At 37.7% G+C, this 27,577-nt stretch overlaps 1 protein-coding gene across 11 annotated transcripts in view; it reads left to right on the forward strand.

Moving 5' to 3' along the window:
* The first annotated feature begins 13,611 nt into the window (after window positions 1–13,611).
* Window positions 13,612–27,577, forward strand: part of tjp1a (tight junction protein 1a) — a 134,636-nt gene continuing 120,670 nt past the window's right edge. For 5 of the 11 annotated variants that reach the window (XM_077228616.1, XM_077228618.1, XM_077228619.1 and 2 more), the window contains exon 1: window positions 13,624–14,109. In XM_077228616.1, coding sequence (XP_077084731.1) covers window positions 14,015–14,109 — 95 coding nt within the window. In that variant the 5' untranslated portion in view covers window positions 13,624–14,014. Of the gene's footprint in view, window positions 14,110–27,577 lie in introns of all 11 variants that reach the window. The other 6 variants (XM_077228617.1, XM_077228620.1, XM_077228621.1 and 3 more) reach the window with 2 other exon arrangements.

Consider the following 27,577-nt stretch of genomic DNA (forward strand, 5'->3'; position numbering starts at 1 on the left):
AAAACTACAATGAAAACAGGCAGCTGCCGGGTAGTATTTGCAGAAACATGTCCCGTTACTTGCTATACTAGTTAATGCACCTGAGGATGTGAAAGCCCTTGTCAGGTCTGTGCAATGGGGAACACCTCTGGCCTGTACTTCTCCAGCCATTTAGCGAATGATAAGTGCTCGACCGACACTGATTTTTTAAAATGCCGATATCTTAGAGAGCAGGGTGGCCGATGGCTGATATAAAGCTGATACATATAACATTATTTAATTTAAAGATAGTAAAAACACATGCATAAAGTGCTGAAATTAAATTAATGTTTATTTTACATTATATTTACAAATTTAGAATAATTTGAAAACTAATATGAAAAAAACTGAACTTGTTCAAAAAAAGATATCTTGTGAAATAAACAGATTTACACTTTAGATTGTAACTACTTAATTCTGTAATCTTCTCTAAAAAGGAACTATAAAGAGCAGAGCACTCATTATGGAAAGTCAGTGTGAACTGCTAATAATATTTTTCAAATAAAGAAAACGTAGTGCTTATTTTGACACATACTACACAATGAATATGACATAGCAGCTGACAAACTGGATGTAGCGCACAATAAACATAGTTTAAAGTTTTTGAATTGTTTGTCCAGTAAGGCTGAACTTGCCAAAGTTTGCCAGGTTAAATGTTTATTATCGGTCTACCATTTGAGGTAACTGAAGATGTAAAAGCATTGTACCCCTTGTACTGTTTGTGTATTGGGTAAATCTGATTTTTTTAGCTTTGCAGTCACCAAACACTGCTATTGGTTAGCACAAAGATAACTTTCATGATATTACTCAGAGCATTTGAGTTAAACAGATAAGACAAAACTACTACTGTTGGTCTAGAACACTGACTGATTAAATATGAAAAGAATAAAAGGCATGCTTAAGGTTATATTTATAATAGTACTAGACTATTCTGGCATCATCCAAAATCCTCATCTTCCTGTATTGTGGCAAGCAGGCAGATAGTGCTCTGTCAGATTGTTTATCACTATCTGCTTTCTCTCAGTTTGTGCTCAAGTGTAGGGTCTGTTTCATTTTGGCCTCACTAAACAGCTGCAGTCTTGTCCAAACATACACCAAACACTCTTCTGCTCAATTCATGTTGTTCCTTTAATCCAGCTCTTACTGTATATGGTGCTCTGGTTTCCAGCACTTTGATCTCACATCATCCCTTCAACTGTTTTACAGTTTAAGATTCCAGCTCGGACTTGGCAGTCTGAACACTTTAGTCTGAGATTGAGTTCTCTATTTATTCAGCTCTGTTTACATAGACACATGTTTGTTCTCTGTGTTTGGGTTTAGAGCATACTTAAAGACTGTTAAGACGAGTCAGGATACAAGAAGATGCATAATTTAGTTTTTGTTTTACCACGAGCTAAATACTTGCATAATTAATTTGCCTGCCCTAAATATTTTCTACAAAACCTTGCATAGAAAAAGACCCTCTCATTATGATAATCTGTCCAGTTTTACTGTTGACTCCTATATTAGAAACACAGCCTTTTAGGATATATTCCTGAAGATAGTATAAAATATATCAGCAAGACCAATATATTGGCTTGATATTTGACTTAAAAAAAAAATTTATACTGTTTCTTTTTTTTGTTTAACACTGTAAAAAACCTCCCAACTCAACATTTTCTAGTGACTGGTCCAAGTGAAATTCTGCAAATTGATAAATTAAGTTGGGGAGGTTAGACATTTTTTACAGTGAAGAGTTCTAATGTATTAATAGAGAGAGATGTTAAAGACAGTAAGAGGTATTTGAAAAAGCATAGTTGCGTTTGCATTTCAATTATTAGTAACAGAAAAGCTACATTATCCTTTAAACAAGTCTTTGAATATCTAATAAATATTTAATTATTCAATATTTACTTTATTAGAATTCTCTGATTCTTCGACCTTTACAAATAGCCACGTCATTTTCAGCTCTTACTGGCATATGAAGAAAAGTGAACCGAATAACACATTTAAAAGTATGAAGCAAGATTGTAAATATAAATGTCTATGACTCTTATAAGCACAGAACTGAAGACGCATATACAGTACATGTGTTGTTCTTTTAGTATAAGATTATGATCATCTTTGGGGTTTGGTAGCTTAGTATTTTATTGCTGATATTAATTCATACAGAATGCAGAGATGCAAACTTTCAAAATCCACCAGAAATAGGGTAGTGTGCTGGAACCTTTTGCTTATTATTTACAATGCATTGTGATTTGAGAGGCACTAATCCTAATTCTGCATACTATTACAAATTAAGATGCAGCCATTGTATTATTTGGCTCTGAATCACAGTAAGTTGGCATCATTGGTGGAAAGCTTTCTTTGGGAGAAAGCTTTCACACTAACTGAACGAACCAAACTGTCTTCAGATTGACTACAAACCACATCAAAAGCTCTAGTGTAAAGCACCTTAGACGGAAGAAAAAGAAGGAAAAAGTGTGGACGGTGAGAAGAGGACTGTCAGCCTGCATTAGGTTACCCTTTCCACTCCTGGCGTTAGGGGACAAACCAATGAGATTTTTCAGAGCACCACTAAATAGTTCCTGACTGATGCTGGCTGAGAGGCCATGTTTGTGAAATGTGCAAGTGACTCAGAGACTGTGGGGAAAACCGCCAGAGACTCCTAGGGACGTTTGCGATTGGATCAACAACTTGTCAGTCAAATCCTTGCGTTTGTTAATGGGATGTCCTTGAATAGACTGCCAAGGAGTCTGTTGCTGTATATTTGCTGAGTGTGAGCTCACTTGGGCCAGTGGTGCTGCCAGAATTTTTATTAAATGTGAATGTAAGTAAAAAAGAATAGAGGTGGGTGACAAATATTTATGAATCTGTGCCCTCTAATCTCACAACTAGAGAATTTTTCAAGGATCTGGCTTGTTTCACCCATCTTAAATCTTTAAAGTTCCACTTTACATGTGAAATCATCTGAACAGCTTATGTAATGAGTTCTTTGGACAAACTGATTTGTCATTCCAAGCTTTTTTTTTTTGTCAGATGCTATGGCACTTTACTTTTTTTTTTAATTATTAGCGTTTTAAAGTTTAACTTTCAGTTGCTTTTTAGATGATTACAAAGGTTATCTAAATATAAAAATAGAGGGAATGAGCATGTATATTTGAATACTCAATTGATTTAGCAATACCAATAAAATGTAAAAAATTGCTAACATCGAGTGATAACTGATTTACCGTTATATATTGTGCGTCCCTACTAATACCATATCTTTAGTTCCAGATACTTCAAATGACTTAATGCACTTCTAGAACTCTTTATTTAGTCTTTTGTTCCAGCCTGGGATTTAGGTCTATTTACTTTATAAAAAAATAATTTGATAACGTTCTGGCTTGGTCAAATCAAGAGTGGGCTGTGATGGATTGGGGCCCCATATCATTTAATTCCAGCTCCCTTAAGCTTGAAATTTCAGTGCCCCCCCTCTCTCTGTAGTATTTCTGCCTGACTGGAAGTGAGATTATTGATAGGTCTCATGTGTGCATTGATGTGGCTTGGGCTTTAATCAGCCTTATCGATCCAACCACACAGGCAAACATTTGAGAGTGCATGCTTTAAAGCGGCATTTCAAAAAAGGCCACAGAGATGTTATGAAATTATTTAATTATGTGACATGTTTTGGGTTGTCTAACACTAACTAAATGCACAGAAGTGCTCATAACGCTACTCAAGAATGGCTGATTACAAAGATTGTGCATTTTATGCACAAAATTCTAAGCTGTTGGTGGAAACGCAATGTTCTCCTTACTTAAAGGCAGGGTAGGTGATTTGTTCCAGAAGTTTTTGTTGTTGTGCTGGTTGAAAGTCTCTTCACATCCTGTTAGCAAACCACTAATTTAAGTGGTCTAAATGTATTTATATATCTGGAAGGTGTAGGACCATAGAATGTTCGTCCAATTATTGCATTTGGAAAGGGGGCAACGATACAATGTCCTACCTGTCTGTTAACATATGTATTTCCATACCTCCAGGCACCCTGCTTGTTCAGACATCACACGCCATCAGCTTATTTCATGCTATGCAGAGTTGTAGACAGACGTTAGTCACCGAGCGGCGCAACCAAAATAGCAGCCACCTTTTACAGTTCCTCCTGAACCAAAACAACCAGCTTATTCTGCGTTCACGCCATAACTAATGTAATTTGTATGAGATGGAAAACCGTGACATTATACTTCCTGACTTGAACTTATGCGTTTCAATAGCAACACTATCAATGCCAAAATGAATCCGCAGCAGTCAGGTGATATAGGTCAGTGCTCTTTAAGTTATTTACGTCCATTATTCTTGTAATGTTATGTGCTTTGAGACATGAGGTAATTTAACACTGTCTCTCATGATGCTTTGCTCCTTGCTGTACGCATTCATGTGTGTTGCAGGAGGTGTGACTTTGGGGAGCACTCTAAAGGGAGGATGGGATCTAATGCTTTCAAAGCTATCTTGCTATTGCTAGCCTCTCCGAAAAATTAGTAGTTGGGGTGTAGCAATATATCGTGTCACAATGTATCGTAATACTAAAATGCAACAAAATGTATTGTATCGTGGATAGCGACAAAATGTAGATAACCCAAAATAAAAATTACTGTGTGCGGGGGAAAAAATGCATCCTCTGAATTGAGATGCAGCAGTAGTCGTGTCTGGTGTCATGCAGGGATGACGTCAATACACACAAAGCATTTATGTTTATTTTTGGAAATGTATGCTTTTAATAAGTAACTAGATAAGAAAGTTTGGGGTGTGAGTGTGTGCAGTTTACATTGCAGAACAAAACGTCAAAGTATCATCAAGTTATGTTTACCACAGGCTTTATTTTACTGGCTTAATCGAAGCCCTGTCTGTGAAACTGGGCCCTCTCAAAAAGTTTAACATCAGCCAAAAGTACCCTCCTTTTAAACCAGTCAAAGTATTTAGTTTTGAAACACTGTCACCTATCTCCTGTAGTTACGGACCAAGTTGGATTGCCGTGATTTGTGTGTGCCGTGCTGTGACGCTGTGCTGGTTCAGGTTTCTTCCTCCACAGGCTCTGGCTCTCGGCTTATTGGCTGACCTTGATAAGCCAATGCAGAAGTGGCTGGTGCAGCAGAAATATACCCTCTCCTTCCCGCGCCTGGCATTGGCATTCAGTCAGAACCAGGCATGATGCTGTAAACAGCTAAAATAAACAAAGGGAGTATGCTAAATTAATCGCAGTGAAACGCAGACTCAAACGTCATTGCTCAACGTTAAGTTTCAAACAAAGGAAGCTCCTGCAAGAACAAAAATGTAATTACATAAATTTAAATAGCTTGGCCTTGCATAATGGAAAAAGGAAGCTGTTTGATGTGGCTGAAAAGTGGACTAGATTTTAAACAAATGTGTTAGCCAAAATATAAGAGTGGAAAACTGTCTCTTTTTATAAAGTTTATAAAGTTGTCCAAGATAGTATTGATAACTCTAACTGATATGAGTGTACTGTAGATACTTTAGAACTTGCTCTCAAACATTCTCTTGAAGAAGGGTAGATCGAGGAGTGTTGTGTCTGTGATGCTTGTTTTGCACCAACTTTGACGTAATGTTCTCATATATCTGCTACAAGGTAATATAATTTAGAAGCCAACTCTCATCCTTCAACTCTGTAAATGAATATCAAGTACAAAGTGTGCTGTTTTTAAAAACCTCCCCCAACACTAGGGTGGGTGGTAAAAAAAAAAAGAAAAGAAAGAATTTATTGTGGTAATTACATTTACTTGAAATGAAAAGCTTGTGTGAGAACCTATGGTTGATCCCAGTTCTGTCATTAAAAGTAATTTATCATGATCAAAAATTTAACTTTAAACCCCCCAACCTTTAAAGTAACTTTTTACCTTAAAATTGATTTTTCTCCAGGAAGTCCTTTATATTTTACACTGAGATTTACAACTTTTACTGTCACCTCAGGAGGACAGTGTGGTCATGTGTGATAGGGATTTCATCCCTGCAACTCATTTCAGTTTGGTTAGCATTAAAATTCATGTTACAACATTGATCTCGCCCACTAGTTAAAGGGATAGTTCACCCAAAAAGGAAAAAACTGATGAAGATATTTTCTCATACAATGAAAGTCAATGTTTACCAAAATTGTTTGTTTACCGATATTCTTCTAAATATCTTCTCTTGTGTAGAAAGTAAGTCAATAAAGTTTGGAATGACATTGTGACACAATTTTCAGGGTCAACTATTCCTTTAAGAATTGGGAAAAAAAATATGTAGGAGAGATTTGTATGCTCATATACTGTCTCATTTTTTTGTGCCTTCAGCTAGTGTCCTGATGCCATGGCAACAACATGAACCTTGCAACTGCACCAAGGAGTCTCTTTGTCAGTTGCACATTAGTAGAACCATCTCTCCATTTTGTTCTCAGACCATTATTTATCCATTGATTGAAATTGACTAAGTGCACATGCTTGAATTCTAATGGACTCACATGCAAGCATACACACACACTAGGCATTTGCAAATGACATAATCACGCTGTCTTATATCTCTGTCGATCTCTATCTATGTCTCGCTGACACTCATTTGCTTTTTGTAAGAGAAACTGAGCTTTAGAGAGAATTTTCCTCTGGAAGAGCTGAAAATCCATTCTCCTCATCACCATGGAAACACTGTCAGATTCTGACGACACCCTTGTTAAGGCGAAGGCAATATTCCAGCCTGTATACGTTTAAGAATGTCTCAGTGCACACCTCACTTCTTGCTTTGTTCTTTTTTTTTGTATAAATGTATATTACTTTTTCACAACTACTATTTATTACTTTAAGTAATTTTTTGTGGAGACCATGAAAACGAAATTCAAAAAAATAAATAATAATTATCCTGGGCGGGGGCGGGGGGTGGGGGTTTTGGGAGATCGGGATTGGGGTATTTATTATAAATGATTTATTCGTGCACATCATCATTATTTTCTTAAAATTCATGTGCCCTTGTAATCTTTAATCAGAACAGCTTCCCCTCCCTCTTTCAGCAACTTCTCTTCTCAGATTCAAGTTTAAAAACAACAAACATTGAACCAAAGTGCGATAGAATTAGGAAAATACAGTAAAAGAAAAAGGACAGTAGGAGAGAAAGAGAAGAACTTAAAATAAAGTCATAAAGCCGTACAAATGATGACGAGAACGGGACTCACATGACATCACAGCAATAGAAAACCACAACAATCCAATCAATTACAGACAGACAAAATCCACCGTACATTTTTCTTGTTCGAGAAGCCTTTTCAGTCGGATATGTCAAAATAGGGAAGAAAAGATGCTACTTTTATGCTACCTTTAAATAAGTAATGTACTGTAATAACTTAATATAAAATTGAAAAAAAAAAGTTTATATAAAGTATATAATTTAATCACAAAATGTATTAATTTTATTATAATTTTTGTATTGTAATTTATGATTTTTATTGATCACATCTCTGTGATCCAGTTTCTAGTGGCAGTTTAATGTAGTGGTTTCTGGTGTGGGATAGAGCTCAGCTTAGTACAGAAAGTTCAGGTGATCATATGTTTGAGTTTCTCCAGAACTGTAAGACTCCGGGAGCCGTCAGCACTTTTCTCAGTGTGGGGCATTAATGACTGAAGAGCAGAGGGTACAGGAGAGTTGATGAAAGAGTGGGTGAGTGAGAGATGCAGGAGACAGAGTGGGACTGCTGCGGCCTCATGCCTCACTGGCCTTCTGTTTCTGCCCGCTATGAAATGCCACAGCACTCTGCCCTTCCCCCTCACCTGCTTCGTCTGTCCTGTGCCTTTTCCCTGCCCTCTGGACAACTGTCATAAATCACTTCTCCAGCCCTGCCTACTCACTCAACTTGTACTGAGCTCTTAGCCCAAGACCTCGACCCCTGTTTACTTCTTTTAGCCCTCAGTGACTGCAAGTCCCTCCTGCATACATGAGGCTAGGTATGTTTGAAATATACTGAAGCGTCCCAAGGGCCCCAATATTTGGAAGAACTAGATTGCAGGTAAAATAACAAATGATATTTCAAGTTATAATAATTAGAATGTGATGTAATGTGATGTAAAGTTCTGATGCAATCATCTGCTATGAGTTATTATATTATTTGAATTTTGCCACGTATCATATATAGTGTGCATTATTGTATAAACAGATGACATGAAAGACAATGTTTCAGAGGCTTTTTTACTAGTAGAAAAATATTAATTAGCTCAACTGTTTTTAGCTTTGATAATAAGAAAGCTGCAAATCAGCCCAGCAGGCACCAGACGTCAATATGACGTTAGACTGACGTCAACATCCAACGTCTGTCCGACGTTGGATTTTGGTTGGAAATGAAACTGATGTCGGATGTTTTTGTCTTCTGGCAACTGATAGCACGCAATTCTTTAGAAAAAAATCTTTAAAGGGGTGTTATAATGCCCCTTTTTACAATATGTAAATTGAGTTTTAGCTCAAACTACCCAAAATGTAAATATAAGGGTTGATGATGTCACTTACCCGTGAGGAATGTTGCATCTCCTTACCAGCTGTTTGTTGTAGTCCTTAAAAACTATTTCTTTAAAAGCAAATATCTTCCTTTGCTTTGAACTTAGAAAAGTGAAATCATAATCAACCACCCTTTAACATTTACTTGGGTCTGTTGTATATACACAAAAAAAGAGAGAATAATAATAAAACCAAACAACAACTGAGTGAGCAATATATCACTAATAGATGGTACCAAAAGCAATGTTTTGGGATCACACTATGATTTCAGTGATATCACTAGTCTGTAATAACTGCGCAAAGAGTTGGCAACATTAGCACATATTTGCAAACAGGGCTTCAACGTCTAATGATGTTAGAATTTGACGTTGTGTGGACGTTTCCATTACGATGTCAAGGAGACGTTGGGTTTTGGTCACCATACCTCATGACTAAATGTCAGTGTTTGACGTCATTATGACTTTGGCTTGATGTTGGCTCAACGTTGGATTTTGGTTACTTTACAACACAAGCTAAAAACAACAAAATATCAACGTCTAATGATGTTAGAATTTGATGTTGTGTGGACGTCACCATTATGATGTCAACAAGATGTTGGATTTTGGTATCTTTACAACACAACCTAAAAACAACAAAATATAATAATATAATATATAATTTTGGTCACCCGACGTCGCAACCAAAATGTAACCAAATATCAACATCTTATGACGTGTGATTGCAAGGAGCGTATTAGAATGATTTCTGAAGGATCATGTGACACTGAAGACTGGAGTAATGATGCTGAAAATTCGACTCAATCACAGGAATAAATTACAATTTTAAATATTATTATTATTAAGTTTTAATTTACATATTAAAACGTATTTTAAATTCTATTCAAATTTATACAATATTACCGTTATTACTGTATTTAAAAAATATACATTTTGTTTTGTTTTTTTGTGTGGAAAAGTTGAAGTGGAACAACAGCTTTTTGGCATATTTGTTTCTTTGTTCTTTTGTTTGTGTCTAAAAATGCCCATATTTGAGGTATGCTTCTCTTCATTTTCCTCTTTGAAATGAACAGGCAACAATGTGAACTGGGATTTGTTTTCTTTGTGCTAAAAAACATCTTCAGTATGTGATGCATTGCCAACTACATGTATACCTAGGGCAGACTGCACCGTGAGTAGCTATTTAACAGTATTCTAATATATATTTGCCATAATCAGTCTCAGTCTGTCTTGGATCTGTCCATATCCTGCTCTAACAGTAAATGTTATCAACCAGCATGAGTCCGATGGCCCCCTCAGCCAGGTTTCAGAGATACTAGTAGGACTATGACTGGAACAAGGGGGTCTCGACATCATCAAACCCCTCCATAATGCATAACACTTCCCGAGGGCCTCTGGAGGTATCGGCTCATGCGTGGGAAAGCCTCAGAGTTTAAGTGAGGTGAAAGAAGGAAGAAGAACAGAAAGTGGGTTATTCCAATGAAAGCTTGTTTACATGCATATTAGATCACTTTGTGCATATTTCAAATCACAAGTGTGCCAGCTGCCAAAATGGCTGGCATGTAAGAAAGCTGTATTTGTGGAAAGAATCCCCAGCATAAGTTTATATATTTTTTCTGTGTATCGTGTTCATGCATTTCAGTATTAAATGTCATGCCCCGAGGGATCTGGTGATTGCCGGGCGTCATGTAGTCATGGCAATTATGAGGGGGTTACTGTGTGAGGGTTGTGGTTCTTTACTGCTGTAACAGGTTTGACAACAAGCTGCTGGTGGACGGACTTGAATGAATCTGCCTAATAAGGGCATCTGTTTATTTGTTTGTTTGATTTTCTCTCCCTGTGTAGCTGCATTCATCTCCTCATTAATCTCTGTGTCCGCTCGTATCATTGGCCGTCTCTGTTAGATTTCCCTCCGTGATTTAATGGAAGGGGCTGTAGTTCAAGGCTTCAGAGTTAATCTCGCCGTGGTGGGTCATGTGATTAATTGTGTCCGCCGGCCAGTTGAGGGTGTAACTTATGGCCGGGGATAATCAACACGTTTCCCCCCTTGGGAAATCTCCATCTTAAACCCATACGGTGCTCCTTAAAGCAGGGACAAACTACGACAAGTAGTTTTTAAATGCCAGCTTTAATCAATGCGAGTCCTCTGCTCAGCTTGCCAGTCACCATCTCCTCAGTTAAGCACCTCACTGTCATCTGTGACTGAAAGGTGTGAGGTTTTAATAGGAAAACATGCTGTGGCTGTCTGCCGTTGTATTTTAGAAACCACCTCTCCTGATCTTGGGCTACTTCTGCTGCCCAGACCCCTACTTGCTGGTGAGAGACCATTGCAGCACACATTAAAACACATTTGAGAGAGGAAACACCAAAAATGTAGTGTGCTAGACAGTGTCACTTAGATTGTATGACCTTTCTTAAATGACATTATAAAGTATTAAGTAGTTCTTTAGTGAGTCCTGCACACTTTTAGTAAAGATGATAATTGGCTGGGACACAAGTGTCAGCTCTGTGCTCGAATTTATTAAACATATATAAATTATGTATTGCAAAAAGGATAGTGCAACATGAATTATAAAGTGTTTATCATTGTAATTAGACTGGATTAGACCGACTGAACTGAGGATGATGAGCATAACATGCATTTCCAAGACTTTGTTTCTAAATTTAGTAAATGAAACATGTCCTGCGATGGCTTTTGAACATGTATCTGAATTTATTTGAAATTTCTGTGTGAATGTAGATGTGTGAATATGAGTCGAGTATTTGTTTAAATGCATAGTGTTTTACTCATCTGCATAGCTCCTGAATAGATTAGGTCAGCCATTATCCAGTTCTCCATTTTAAAACCTTGGTCTGAAGTGTCTCGAGGACCTGCCGAGAAACTATTCTGTTTTCTGTTTTCTATCTTTTATTAGAGACCTCAGGGCATGCAAGTTGCTGACATGTCACTTTCTATCTAACCTTCATCCTCTCTGATCAGGATGGACTTGCCTGTTGGTCATGTGATTCCTACATGCCTTTAATGCATTTGCTTTTGTTCTGTTTCTGCTGTCATATGTCATCAAAGACATTCAATTCAGTTTCTTCGCAGATAATAACCCCTGACTCCTCACTAATCTTTTTTATTTTTTTTTATTTTTTTTTATTTCTTAAAGATAAAATATTCATACACCCCTCTCTATTATTATTATTGTGTTGGCTTGACAACCAGTCTACAAGTATAACCCCAATGAGAGCTTAGCTCACAATAGCAACCATCCAGATCACCCTAGCAACCATAAAGGAACATGAAAAGCCATACCTCAGCATCAAAACACCGTAGTAAATTGGAATTGGCCTCTATTGACTTTGGACAGTGTACTGATATAACATAGAAAATACCTAGCAACTACCTATGACACCTAGCAACCACACAAACACCCTAGCAACTGCTTATTAACTGTATTATTAAACATTATATTGTTAATATAGTCCTTTTTCTTTTCCTTTAAAATATATATCTAAAGTACTTAACACACCTTTTAGTATGACTCATATACAATATTGTAGATGCTATATTTAGTATGACCTGATATGATTCACTAGTGAGGCTCAATTCAATAGTGTAGATGCGTGTAATTGCTGGGGAGAATGTGTTCATATTATTTTCAGGTCTGTTAGGGAGAAAAAGTGTTGAGTGATATTAATGATTATAAAATTAATTTATAAAAAAAAGTATTCTGCAAAATATCTTGAATGAAATTATCAAGAATATCGTAATAGTCTCAGGTGGTGTCTCTTTTGTTCCACATATCTCAGTGAAATTTTTCCATGTGTCCTGGTGTTTGACCTCACTAAAGCGCATCTCTCTTAGTCATGCTTAACCCAAAAAGGTTAATGGGCACTCCTGTGGGACTGTGGGACTGAGGCACTGGTGCGCTCTAATTCAAACCTCTGGCTGGTCACATTTTATACCGTTTACTCTGTATAGCTTGTAGTTAGATAGTTGTTCTGCACACCCAACAGGTCCATTATAATAATCAATGAATCTCTCTTCAATAGGAACATCCCTTTGTAATTGCCATGGACTTGCTAATCACTCAATTCACTTTCCATTTCTTCATTCCAAGCCATTTTAAGTGTAGAGTCCCCACTCCCAAACCCCTGTCTCAATTAGTGCTGTGGCTTAAAGGTTAAGGCTCTGGGTGTCCTTCAGCCCGAGCACCGGTTCAGGCCCGCTTGGGTGTAACCAAGAAACGGAGAGCAGTTACTAAAATTGCTATCGGGCACAAAGCACTCAAATGCAGTTAATTTAGAAGGCAACTGTCCCTGCAATCAATGTTCTGTAAAATAAAAGGGTCTACTGAATGACAAAAAAATTGCTTAAGTAAGAAATCAAAGGTACTTACAACTGATCCTATTGTATGTTGTAGTTACCTAGAAAGCATATGGCTAATAACATTCTCTTGTCTAGTGGCAAAGTGCCCATTCTAATTAAGCCTGACCTTTAACTCCGTTAATGCAGCCGATGGTCTGGCTAACAACGGCTCCCCTTTAGACCTCTGCGGGATCATATGAGGGTTACTTAAGAAGATTGAGACTGAAAAAGGTCAACAGGTAGTCATTGTAATGGCTCTTGTTTAGATTGGTACTTTGGATGGAATGATGTTTTATGTGGATTAAAATAGCACTGTTGCATTCAGATGCTTTTGGCTGAACAATATTAAATCTGTGTATCGAATTTGTTTACTGACAGTTATGTGCATGTGTTCGGGATTAAAGAATTCATTGTACCTTCTCTCCCCTTCTTCACGTCTCCCTCTCTCCTATTCCTGTCTCCCATCCCCCTCTTCCATTAGGTAATCACCGGTCACAAAGCTCAAATCACAGGATGCTCAATTTTGATCTCATTTGCATTCAGACCTTTTTGTGAGCTGGATGAACCATGATGTTTTGTAAATCACCTCACATTATGTTTAGATTCTCTGAAAATCTATTGCCGTGCCATCTGAGAGAGCTCCATGCACGCTCTCTCACTGTCTGCCTCTCTTTGCTTCTCACCCCCACTCTTGCTCTCCACGAGCATGTGCGTCTCTCTTTCTCTCCCTCCCTCTCCCTCGTCTCTCTCTTTTTTGTGCGTATATACATGCACACTTTTCCTCTCTCCTACCTCACACACAAACGCTCAGCTGCTGTCACTTGCCACTGGCTTCTGTCAGAGTTTCTCTCTGATTGTTTTCAGATCAGAAAGTGCTTCGCGAGGAGCGCGCAGAAACAATGTGTCGCTCTTGACCAACACTGTATGGATTAGTCGGCTATTCAGAGCACTAATGAGATTACAGAGTCACAACAGACATGGGTCCTAGCGGCATGGTACCTTTTGTAGCGCTTCTTGAGGAGTGTTTTCCTTGTCAGTCCCTCAGCACTGGAAATGGCGCTCTGAAAGTGACAGACGTGGACCCAGCGCAGGCGGATGCCAGGGAATAGACGCACGCAAGCTCACCTATGTTGGTTTTGTGGCGGTAGTGGTGGACAATATGAAGTACCAGAAATACATAACAGTGATGCAGATGGCCATGGGAGTGACAGCCTCCAACAAAGATGACTGCATCCCTCCGAAGAGACAGCTGTGGTGAGTATAAACTGAACAGTTTGAGAAGTGAGTGAGTGAGTGAGTGAGCGAGTGTGGAATGGGAGGAGAGTGAAGTGTGACGTGCACTGAGCTTTACAGCTGTTATGCTCTCTTTTGTTCACCAAAGTGATTTTTTGCTGTCTTTTTTCTCATGTTTTTTCTTCATTTCTTGTCTCTGATTGTTTTTTTTCTGTTCATGTGACTTTTATTTTTGTCTCATTGATATGTTGATGCGCTGTAACCCCCCCCCCCCCCTCTCTCTCTCTTCGCACACTAGTGATTGAATCATTTCTTCACTGGTATAACAAAAGCTTACATGTAGACCTATAAATAATGTTGTTGATGCCGAATAATTGAGTTGGAGATGCTAAACATTATGTAAAATAATTGAATATTTTTGTAAGGATCTTTTCCTTTGCTTTGGGCTTGGTTATTTTTTCATTTTCATTATTCAGTGCCTCCACACTGAATGCACTCAGACAGCTTATTAATCACATGGGTGCAGCCACTCAAATCCATTTAACAATTACCTCTCAGTGCATTTGTAACATTCTACCAAATGGAAGAGCAAAACTATAAACATTAAATAGATTTTAACGCGGTATGTGTTTATTATATAAATTCTATTTGTGTGGGCTGGTTGAATGGAGGTGGAAGCTGGTTAGTGTTGAGTTCATAATATATACAGACCTTTCTATTTTTATGTTATATTTTACTTATTTTTAATTGTACTTACTTAATATTTTTTTAAAGATCCAGAACATTTCTGTTCTACCTGCTGGCATCAGAACCAGTGGATTGTGATTCCTCACAACTGGTCCTCTATGATACAGAAAATTCAGATTAAACCATGTTTTGTGTGTTATGCACACACTCACTTTATTATTTACTGTTTTAATGGTTCTAAAATTGTATCTGTTATGGAATGCAGTGAGTAAATGAACTTCATATTGATGAATGTGTAAGGGAAGGAGGTGAATACTGTGAGGTGAACAAGAAAAAGGGATTTCATCCTGCACTAATAATCGGTATATATATATAATTCAAAATTTTTTACACAATTTGTGTGTGTTTGCATTTTGTCACTCGTGGTCTCCTCAAAAGACTCACAGGGTACCATGAGTTGGGAGAACCACTTCCCCATCAGCACAGCAGTTGTGTGCATTGGTAAAGGAGATGGGCTTTTCATCAGAATTATGTTATATTATTGTCATGATGGAGGCATCTGTCCAACCAGCTAGGTCACGGTTATTGGCCCTCTGCTGCTTCCTTCTCATACCGCGCGGACGGTAAACGAACGTGTTGACAGTGGTAGGCAACCGTTGTATTGCACCCTCCCAGATGTCTGTCTGTTCCATCTTGCAAGCCATTGTTCTCCCACCTGCTTAATGATGCATGAACTCACCCAGAATAATCGTGCCCCAAACCGAGAGGGTACATGGCTCCTCACAGTTTTAAGCAGAGTGCAACTTTAAAAAAAATAATTAAATAAAATATACAAATATATATACATAAATAAATATACAAATATAAATCAAATAATAAACAAAAACGTTTGTCTGAAACGCCATAGCAATAAATCGCAAATTTTCTTGTCTAAATTTGATTCAGCCATCCTAAAGAAACTCAAAAGCAAGACTTTTTTCCCCCCTAAGGAACAAACTGTTAAAGTTTAAACCCAGGACCCCTTTTACATTAAACAATGAATGTAGATTTAGACTATCCCATGTTACAAAGAAACACAAAATACTAATTTTCGTCATTGACACACTTAGTCAGACAGTATAACTGAGTGATATGTCATGTTTTACCTGTCTTTCGGAGCAAGTGCACAATGTTTAGACCAATTGTGTTCCAATTAGTGCATAAACATGCTGCACAAAGCTGAGCTATAATCACATTATCTAGGTCTGTTAATCTGACTTCACAAAAACTGGACTGGTACACTTTCAGTCTTACTGCAGGTGGCATTTTAATGCTGTTTAGACAGACTGAAATACAACTTTTAGAGTGCACAGAAACACATTTTAAAATAGATTTAGTGTCAAACACTGAATTTCAGTTTCCTGCAGTAGACACAAGAGAGCATCTCAGCACTCACTGACCGACACTAACTGCTCTCCAACTTCTCACTGTTGTCGTTGTCTTATAGACGTTTGGTCAGGGTAAAATAGCTGTATTTCTTTGTTTGTTTTTAACACACGTTTCCACTCTGCCGTGAGATTGTAATCTCCTTTCAGATGCTTTATGGCACTGTGGGAGACAGATTACACTGGGTTTACTGCCTCATCCCTGCCTTACAGCTCTTGCTCCTCTGCCTCCCACGGCCTTCTCATGTGGAGTATCGTTTGAGGGGTTGTGGGGAAGATTCTGCTTGAAGGTGGTGGCGAATTGGGATTTATCTATTGGGTAGAGCAGGAAAAGAGCGGGAAACTTAGCAAACTTAACTCGCAAATTAATTTTTTTGACAAAATGTCAGTGCACAGTTATCTTTTTGTTGTGAAGTCAATGTGACAATTTTTTTTCTCTCTGTTCTGTTTTAGCCATTAGGTTTTACTCTTGATTTCAATCTGTTTAGTTCTACAGCACAACACGGCGTCCTACTTTATGACTTTCAGACATCTACCTTAACTTCTTAGTCATGACTCCATTATGAAACCTGCCCACAGGGAGGGATGATAACATACGGCCTAAGAGTTTTTGCACCTTGTGGGCTGGCCTAGACAAGTGTGACCCCTCTGATCCTTGAGTCAGAGATCTGCTTTCAGCTGGGTTGACTCATAGTACTCGCCATATTGACCTGCAGGATAAAAACATCATGCAGTTGTTCACCAAGCTGAAGAAGCAACCTGAGGGCAATGTTTAGTCATGTTTAGTGTCCTGCTTCTATAACACTGTTATACCACTACAGGCCTCTATCATCTAAGACGTTCCACAGAAACAAAGTAAATTTACATGATCTTCACTAAACTAATAATTAATCTTTCCATATAACAGTCAGATTTTGTGAATTCAGACTAAAAAACTGTCTAGTATGTACTCTACCATCCAAAAATTTGGGGTCAGTAACGAGTCCCCCCGTTTTTGCTTGACCACAGGTGATTTGTGACATATATTTAATCCTTTAAATATACTATTATACATGAGTTTGATCCCCAGAGACAAAATTTATAGTATGCGTTTAACATACTATAAGTTGCTTATGAGTAAAAGTACCTGGCAAGTGAATTAATGTAATTTGTTCTTCTCCACATCAGTGCTGTTTGTCATTATGATTTTGCCTTCTTTATTTAATAAAAATTGTGGTTAGACAAATATTTTGCTTTAGGTGCGAGTGCCAGGTCGTGTTTTTGTACTGCTCTAGCAGTCAGGATGTGTAGACGGTGGGAAACACTAAGCATGGGCCTGTGACCGTTGTACTGTCATGTTTGATACACGTCTATATCCCTAATCTTCCTCTCCATCTGTCGAAGCTGTCTGGCCCACCTAATCAGCATTCGCTTCCTGTTTTTCTCCTAGTCATCTCATGTCAAAGGTCCACTGCTAAGATTATTTACAGTTATCCCATCAATGTGACCACCCACACAAACACACAGATTTTCACATGCTTAAAACTGTATACTTGCAGTAATGTTTCTTGTTAGGTAGTTTTACTTTCTAAAACTCTTTGGTGCCATTAATCTAGTTTTCATGTTTACATGGTCATCTTAAAGAAGGCAGAGAGAAGGCAAAGAATGGTGAAAGACATAATGTCCTGTTTGTCCAGGCCACATGAACCTGTGCAGTGTTAATGGTGTTTAGGGATCAGTGTTGCAGATTAACCTCTGAACGACGGGTAAGGAGGAGGAATCATTACAGAAGGGCTACTTAGACTAAAGCCGTGTGCTGAGTCAGTATCTCTTTTTCTTTGTTTAGATCATGATCTCTGTGCAGAAGTTCTAAGGCGCTAGGCTTCCTCCGCTTGAGTTGCTTCTCTTGATGTCAGTAAAGGAGGTTCACCAAAGACTGAGGTGTCAAGTTTTAAGAATTTAGATGCATTTGCAGATTTACTTTGACCCTTGATTTCTTTGGTAAGTTGCACTTGATTGCTCTGCAGAAAGCCTACAGCTCTTCGTGCCAGGAATGGCTATAGAGCACAATGTCACATGAGACTGTTAGGAAACACCTTGTTACTGAGCCCCTGAATGCTGGGACATTGCTTAAAGGTGCATTGTGTAATATTTAGGAGGATCTGTTGACAGAAATGCAATATCATATACATAACTATGTTTTCAGTGGTGTATAAAGACCTTAACATAATGAACCGTTATGTTTTTATTACCTTTGAATGAACCATTTCTATCTACATACACCATGGGTCTCCTTACATTGAAATAGCCATTTTGCACCACCATGTTTCTACAATAGCCATTAACGAACAACCGTGTTTCGTCACTATGTTGTCCTTCGTGCAAAGAAGCTTATCTTTGTACAGAAACCTCATTGCTTAACTGGCTACTCTCCGCTGTCTCAGACGATGACATATTTTCCTGTCGGCCACCGTAACTTCTGTTGGTTGCAATTCGTCACCTCACCACTAGACTCGCAAGTATGATGTCAGGCACTGTAATTTGCTCTGGCCCCCTTCCTGTTCGCAGGAGTGATGAGATACTTAGTAGACTGTCCTCCCTCAATGGCTGGCTGTCTAAGTGGTGTCCGCAAAATAATATAGAATTCATAGACAATTGGAAACGTTTTTGGGGCACACCTGACCTGTTGAAAAGAGATGGTATTCATCCCTCCTGGGATGGTGCTGCTCTTCTCTCTAGTAATATGGCACATACTCTTAGAGCTCAAACATGAATTAGGGCTCAGGTCAGGAAGCAGACAGACTGGCTAAACCGACCGTCTGCTAGCTGTCTCACGCCACTGAGGTCAGATAAATCCCATCACATAGATACTCTTTCACCTAGATATCATCATATAGAGACTGTGTCTGCTCCCCGAATTAGGAAATACAAAAAACTCCCAAACCTATTTAAGGGTAAAAATTTAATTGATATTCAACAAATAAAAAACAGATATGATAAAAATTAACAAATGATAAAGCTTGGGTTGCTGAATAATCAATCCCTTACTTCAAAAGCACTTATTGTTAATGATATGATCACAGATCATAACCTAGATGTGCTGTGTTTGACAGAAACCTGGCTAAAACCAGACGATTACATTACTTTAAATGAGTCCACCCCCCAAGATTATTGTTATAAACATGAGCCTCGTCTGAAAGGCAAAGGGGGAGGTGTTGCTGTAATTTATAGTAATATCTTCAGAATTACTGAAGTCTTTTTTCAAATATAATTCTTTTGAAGTTGTGGTGCTTAATGTAACACTATCTAATGTAAATGATAAATCACGTTTGATATTTGTGCTGGCTACTGTATACAGGCCACCAGGGCGACATACAGACTTTATCAAAGAATTTGATAAAGGCTGCAGATAAAGTCCTAATTGTTGGTGATTTTAATATACATGTAGATAACAAAAAAGATGCATTGGGATTGGCATTTAAAGACATTCTGAACTCTATTGGAGTTAGACAGCACGTTTGGACCTAGTCATTGTCGTAATCATACTCTAGATCTAATATTGTCACATGGAATCAATGTTGTTGCCGTTAAAATTCTGCAGCAGAGTGATGACATCTCAGATCATTATCTAGTCTCGTGTATACTTCATTTAGCCAAGGCTTCAAAGCCGAATCCATGTTACAAATATGTTAGACCTATCACTTTTACCACTAAAGATTGCTTTATTGCTTTATTAACAGAAACTTTTGACTCTCTCTTTTCCAGCACTTTAGACACAGTTGCTTCTTTGCGCTTAAAGAAGATTAAAGAAAATAGTCCAACGCTGTGGTACAACGAGCCCACTCAAGAGAGCAGACAGAAAAATGAAGCGAAACTGGGAAAAAACAAAACTAGTTTTGTTTTTTCGCATTTCATGGAAATAGAGCTCGATTGCGTACAGAGAGGCCCTAAATATAGCTACATCTGCTTATTTTTCAACCCTATTAGAAGAAAATAAACAAAACCCTTGGTATTTATTTGAAACAGAAGCTAAATTAACGAAAAATAAAGCTTCAACCCCTGACGTTTCCAAGCAGCTCAGCAGTAATGACTTTATGAACTTCTTTACTTAAAAGATTGATAATATCAGGGAGAAAATAATAACTATGCAACTGTCTACTACAGTATCGCATCAAACAGTACATTGTAGTCTCCCTAATGAAAAATTCTATTCATTCATTGCTATAGGAGAGAAAGAATTTTCTAAACTCGTTAAATCATCCAGATCGACAACATGTATGTTAGACTCTATACCTACTAAGCTATTGAAAGAGATGCTTCCAGAGGTCATAGATCCTCTTCTTAATATAATTAATTCATCTGTGTCATTAGGATATGTACCAAAAACTTTTAAGCTGAAACCACTTGTTAAAAAAATGCAACTTGATCCTTCAGAATTAGTCAATTACAGGCCGATCTCAAATCTACCTTTTCTGTCAAAGATACTAGAAAAGGCAGTATCCTCACAACTATGTTCCTTTTTAGAAAGAAATGGTATCTGCGAGGATTTCCAGTCAGGATTAAGACCGTACCATAGTACTGAGACAGCTCTCATTAGAGTCACAAATGATTTGCTCTTATCATCCGATCGTGGTTGTATCTCTCTATTAGTGTTTCTCGATCTTAGTGCCACATTTGACACTATCGACCACAACAGTCTTTTTAAATAGACTCGAAAATTATGTTGGCATTAGTGAAATTGCATTAGCATGGTTTAAATCATACTTATCTGACCGTTATCAAGCAGTAAATGAAAATATGTCTTATCGCTCAAAAGTTCAGTATGGCATACCACAAGGCTCAGTACTAGGACAGTTGCTGTTCAATCTGTACATGCTACCCTTGGGAGATATCATTAGGAAGCATGGCATTAGTTTTCACTGTTATGCTGATGATACTCAGCTCTATATTTCTTCAAGCCCTGACGAAACTTATCAATTAGCGGAATGCATAGCTGATATAAAAAACTGGATGACTAGTAATTTCATACTACTTAACTCTGAAAAAACAGAGATTCTAATTATTGGACAAAAAACTTACTCTCGTAATAACCTAGAATACTGTCTAACACTTGATGGCTGCTCTGTCAAACCTTCGTCATCGGTTAGGAGCCTGGGTGTGCTCTTTGATAGCAATCTTTCATTTGAAAGTCACGTTTCAAGTATCTGTAAAACCTCATTCTTCCATATTAAAAACATATCTAAATTACATCATATGCTCTTAATGACAAATGCGGAACAATTAGTTCATGCATTCATGACATCAAGGCTAGATTATTGTAATGTTCTTATGGGTGGATGCCCTGCACGCTCAATAAATAAACTACAGCGGGTCCAAAACGCAGCAGCTAGAGTTCTAACTAGAACCACTATATTAGCCCGATTCTATCAACACTGCATTGGCTCCCTATTAAACATCGTATACATTTTAAAATATTGCTGATTACTTACAAAGCACTACATTTTTTAGCTCTGCAGTACTTGAGCAAGCTCTTACACATTATAGTCCTTCATGTCTATTGCAATCTCAAAATTACGGCCAGTTAATAATACCTAGAATATCAAAATCGACTGCTGGCGGTAGATCCTTTTTCTATTTAGCACCAAATCTCTGGAACAGTCTTCCTAATATTGTCCGGGAAGCAGACACATTCTGTCTGTTCAAATCTAGACTAAAAACACATCTCTTTGACCTTGGATACACATAACACATTATAAACTTCTATAATTCAATGTTAGGCTGCATAGATTAGGTCAACCGGAACCGGGAACACTTCCCATAAATCCTGATGTACTTGTTACATCATAAGAAGAATGGCGTCTATGGTAATATTAGTCTCTCTGTTTATCCTGAGGTTTACCGCAGTCCACCAGATCCAGGCCGTATCAGATCTGATGAAGGACCTGCACCTGGACACGACGACAACGCAGTCCTGAAGTGTCAACTAGTCTCTCCCCTGTGAAGCCCTCCTTCCCTTCCCTTTACCTCTGTACAGCTAAAACGTTGTCAAAATAGTTCTGGTTCACATGGCTACTCGGAAGCGATAAATAATTCTGTATTAACAATTTTTAAGGCCAGACAAGTAATTTGTTTAGGTCAATTTGTAAAGACTACACTTCTGCGCACATATATATTCAAACGTGCATACCTATAGACTAAACACGTAACACTTTGTTCTAGAGCTGCTGTAAAGCCAGCTCTAGTTACTTTACTTTAATAGTATCTCTGTTACTTTAATTTCCTATTATCACTGTAAGGCTGATTTGAACAGTTCATACTGTTAAAAGCGCTATATAAATGAAGGTGACTTGACTTGACTAGATGCTGCTAAAATTTACACACTGCACCTTTAAATAAATAATAATAAAATAAAATAAAAAACATTATAAAAGCCATTTACTTCCAGGGAGATTTAATGGAGTGTTGGGGTCATCGTACATTACCCCAATTTCTCTTTTATAATATACAAAAAATATAAATTCTTGAATAAAGGAAAATATACATTTATAGATAAAAAAAATGCAGCTTGTATTTTAATCATTAGTTTTGGCTTTAGTACAATGCCAATATAAAATCCAGTCATTTTAATTTCCTAATGTAATTTCATAGTGTCATTTTGGACTTGGGAAAAGGAGTCCCTCAGATCTCACTTGAGTCTCACTTGTCTGCTTTCATCTGAGAAAGATTTGATGACTGTTAGTATCCTTAGCACACTCTCTTCTCTTAGGGTATGTTTACTCGACAACGATGTACTAAAAACTCAAACATATGTCCTTCGCGTTTTTCACGTACAGATGACAATGTTGTCAAAATGATCCCCTTTCACCTCGATGCCGTTCATTCACACACAGATCCACGAAAATGACTAAAAATGCTGTATTATGCTGGCAGGGCAGTAGTTGGCGATGTCACTCATAGACAGTAAAAGAAATGGACACAGGGACCCTATTGATTTCAATGGAGAAGACTGAAGCCCGATTATTGCACTTCCTGTCTGATGGCTGAGCGACTGCGCAGGCTCAAACTGAGCGTGACGACCGTCTGACAGTTGTACATCATCTAGTAGCTGTGGCAAAACAAATCTGAATCATCTAATTCCTCAAAAGCGTTGTTGAAATATTTTGTCCCGTTGTTTTTATGGACTCTCCATCTATGGGCTTCTCCCTTGACTTTATGCCTCTATGTCCCCCCGATTGCCTCATAGACGTAAAAGATTGCCTGCGAGCTTCTCCTCCTGTCTATACGGTAATGTCTCTATTGTGCGACATAAAGTCGCGTGGTTATGACACAGTCGTTAGCCTGTTTTTAACAAAAAACGGCTTCTACGGGGCCATAACGTAAGATACAAAGTAATGGAGCCTTTTATACATTGTCGTGTTTATTTAGAAATAAATAATGGACAAATGAAGTCTTTGGACGCCTCAGATGTAAAGTTATTCGCTGTCAAAGTGACGCCAAAATGAATGAGAGTCAATGGAATGCTAACAGCTGGTGAAGTTCTGCTACAATGGCGGCTCCCGCGAGGCTTAAACTTCCGGCTGATGGATTACCCCCTTTGATGTCACTTTGTAAAGGACAACTGAACACATTATACAAATGCGCACTACGTCACTGTTTTAAAAAAAATATGTTTTTGTAGTATACACAAAGACGATAACGGTTTTCATGAACTTGCACTTTGAATCCCTTTTTCAAAAGTTTGTGTTTTCAGGCTCCCAAAAATTTGTGTAAACGGCCCCTAAGTCATGCAGTTTAGCCTTAATTTTCTCAGCTCGCGACAAGCACCCACCCAAGCGCCGTCTTGTATTCGCTCATATCAGGTGCTGTGCCTGTGCACATCATGTGCTGTTCTGATACATCATAGCTCCTTGCCCTCACCTTGGCATCCTATTGAATGAATATATCCTAATAAGGTGTCACAATTACTGAACTGAGTAATGGATCTACATTGTGCAAGGTCTCTGCTCTTCCGACCATGCAATGTCATGCAGCGTGGCCTTGCTACAGTAGGTTATCTGTTTACGCTGAACCCTCACATGAGCACAAGGCGTCTGTTGGAGCATGTTCCGCATTACATGAGTTATCACACATCCTGGGCAGTGGGCTATTTTAAACGTACACATATGACTATAAATATTATCTGTATCTATATATTGATATTGACTATGAGCCAGTCAGATTTAGTTTCATCTCATAACATGTAAGCGTCCTGTGTTGATTCATGTCGGATATACATGCAACAGATTTGTTTACTTTTAGCAAATGTATATTATTTATTAATAAATTATTACATATTTAAATAAAAGATAAAGATTGTTATAATTTATAATACTTATAATACAATTATTCATTGTATGTATATGATATTAAATGTAGTAAAAAGAAATGTAAATATATATTATACATTAAATGTATTTGTGTGAATATATTAAATAATATATGAATTAAAATAAAAAAAGACACTTTTAGCACATAATTTAAATTTTTTATTTAATGAAATTTCATTAATTTAAATATAAATTCATATTATTTATTATATAGTTTAAAAGATTTACTATATACAGACATAAACAAATATATAATATTCAGTTTATGTGTGTGGTACCGTAATCAGTGTTTGCCAGATCTCCCAGTGCCAGCGACCTGTTAAAACACTCACACTGAGCTAGAAGAATTGCTATTTCTAGGCAAGAAAACATTGCAACATTCATGAAGCTCACCTCTTTGTGTCGTCGTGAGGAGTGTTTTTCCTTTTGAAGGAAATGCTCTGTTTGCTGTGAAGTTGAGAGGGGTGGATAAACCGGTCAGACTGCTGAATATTTTAGTGCATTACTCTTAAGGGCCAAGGAAAGGACACTTCAGCAGCCGCAACTTAGACATTTTTCACTTTGCACAGTAATGTTACAGCCCCAAAGCGTGTGATAAATGCTCAGCATTTTACGGTGTATTTTTACCCAACACTACTCCTGTTTGGGGATTTGCTCTCTGGCCTTGTGTTACTTTGTACCTTGTCATAACCAGACGTGATAAAGCAACAAGTGATAAAAGGTTCCTCTTCCATGTTAATCTGAGTTTTTGTTCAACTCAGGACAAATTTTTTAATGCTAGGGATCCCCAGGAATTTCTAAAATATAAAGACGGCTATATCTTCTGCCATATACAGACCTATTTCTGAAATTATAAGACAATATGTTTCCAAAATTAAATGATTAGATTTTGTAAGTCATCGTACGAAAGCTAAAATAAATTATTAATTTTTTTAATATATTTTATTATATCGTAACAGATATTATATAGAAACATTTTCAATGCTATTTTTTATCTTTAAAGTAGTAGTTTGATTGGTTTTCTAAACAGTTACACCATGTCTACACCGGAACAGGAAGAAGCTGTCCACACTGGACGCAACAAAGCGACCGTTGTAAATCCATTTGTTCTTTGTGTCAGAAGAAGTGTGTTCACTTGAAATGCTTTAGAAGTCGAACTAGGCATCAGTTCACTGTCAGGAATTTGTCGTGCCGTGTCACTGATTTCGCATTGCACCGCTAACATCTGGTGTACAAACGGTGTTATACTTATGTTACTGTATGTGGATCATTATGAATTATTGTAGTTAAATTCTTCCACTCTTGCACTGCAGAAGGTTTAAGCTTTTGCCTAGTACAGTGTGTGAATGAGTCCCCATAATGACAGAGAAAGTGTGTGTTTGTGTGTGAGAAAGAAAGAGATGAGAAAAGGGAGAGAGTGAGCTTGGTGGCAACAGAAGCTTGTCCAGATTGAATACGGTGCACTTGGGTTTAGTGCAAATCCTCTAGGGATCGTGGGCAGTGTGGAGGTCACAGGAGAGAAGCTCAGCTCTGGTGCTCTGCCTGCCAATCAGAGGGATTCACAGCAGCAAATGGGATCCAAGGCTCTCACTTTGGCCAGACTGTTCTCTGGTTTGGGGAATGAATTGTTGAGCATGCTTTGCCAGGGAGCAAGAGAGCACGTGTATCAGCCAGACCACCATGTAAAAATGAGAGGAAACGGACAGCAGGACCTCTGTCACTCTGCCTGTCTGCCCTTTGGGAAAAGAAGCGGGTTATAGAGAAGATACATCGTGCAAATCCACAATTGCAGTGGCCTATTTGTTAGGGGTTTGGTTTTTTTACCAAACACATTTTATTTTTTTATTTTTTATTTTATTTGAAATATAAATTAATTTCAATAATGGTAAAGCTGTCTCTGTGAACAACTGAACAAAAATAGGCAATATATATATATATATATATATATATATATATATATATATATATAGTAGTGTTGTCATGCTGTATAATAGTTAATAATTTTTAACTCATTTATGTAATCAAATAGAGAAAAGCCAATCAGATGCTCATAAATCAGATAAATGTTGTTCAAGCTAATATTTGTCTTTATTTTTCTGAAAGTTATCCATAGACTCGTGTACAACATGGATCCTCAATGTTTTATTTGTTGTGGAGCTTTACTGTGTAGCAGTTTTAATAATTTCATAATGAGATTCTCCTGTTCTCATGGTGTGTGTGCACTTCAGACACTCTTGTCTCTATAGTTTGACAAGAGACAGCAGTAGGAAAATCAAACTGGAAGGTGATACTCATTCCTAAAGGCCGCAGAGGTTACATAAATCACCCAATGACAGGACTAAAACAAATCTCCCTCTGGCTTTTCCCTCAGGATTGCCTGCTTACAGTAGCTCTATGGATTTTGGCTCAAACAGAGAAAAAGTAGGAGAGAGAATTGGTACTCTTATTTTCTATGATATTTTGATCTCTAAAATAGATATAGATTTTCTTGGAAAAATCGTAAGTCTGATCATTTGGAAAAGTAATAGCACACTCCTCATTGATAAGACCTCATTCATGTCCTTAGCAGTTTGCACAGACAGTGCTGCATGCTCTTATGCACCAAAATGTAATACTTAGGATTAGCAGTTGTTTAAATCCCTTACCTTAAGTATGAGCAGTAGTAATAGTGATGCTTGCATTAGCAAGCTCTACTAATTATGGAGACAGCGATTTTTATGGGAGTATTAAAGCTATCATGAGCAATATGTCCCGAGGGTTTAATTGCTCCTTGGACTAATTCACGCTGGTAGACACCTCCTGTGAGAGAAGAGAGATCCATATGGGTGTGAGAAACATTTCTCAAATCTTTGATGCATGCACATTATATAGGGTTTAATACAGAGTCTTACAGAGTTAAAAAAAAAAAGTGAAGCTATCCTAGTGGTGAGAGTAGAGTTACGTACGAGCCTTTTATGATAAGCTTTGCTTTTAGTTGGGCGAATTAGGGTAATCAGGGACTAGTGATGACACCTAAGCTCTGATGTGTACAGT

Source organism: Siphateles boraxobius, unplaced genomic scaffold, assembly GCF_051911475.1.
Source record: "Siphateles boraxobius isolate OS27281-9 unplaced genomic scaffold, OSU_SipBor_1 130, whole genome shotgun sequence".
NCBI lineage: Eukaryota > Metazoa > Chordata > Actinopteri > Cypriniformes > Leuciscidae > Siphateles > Siphateles boraxobius.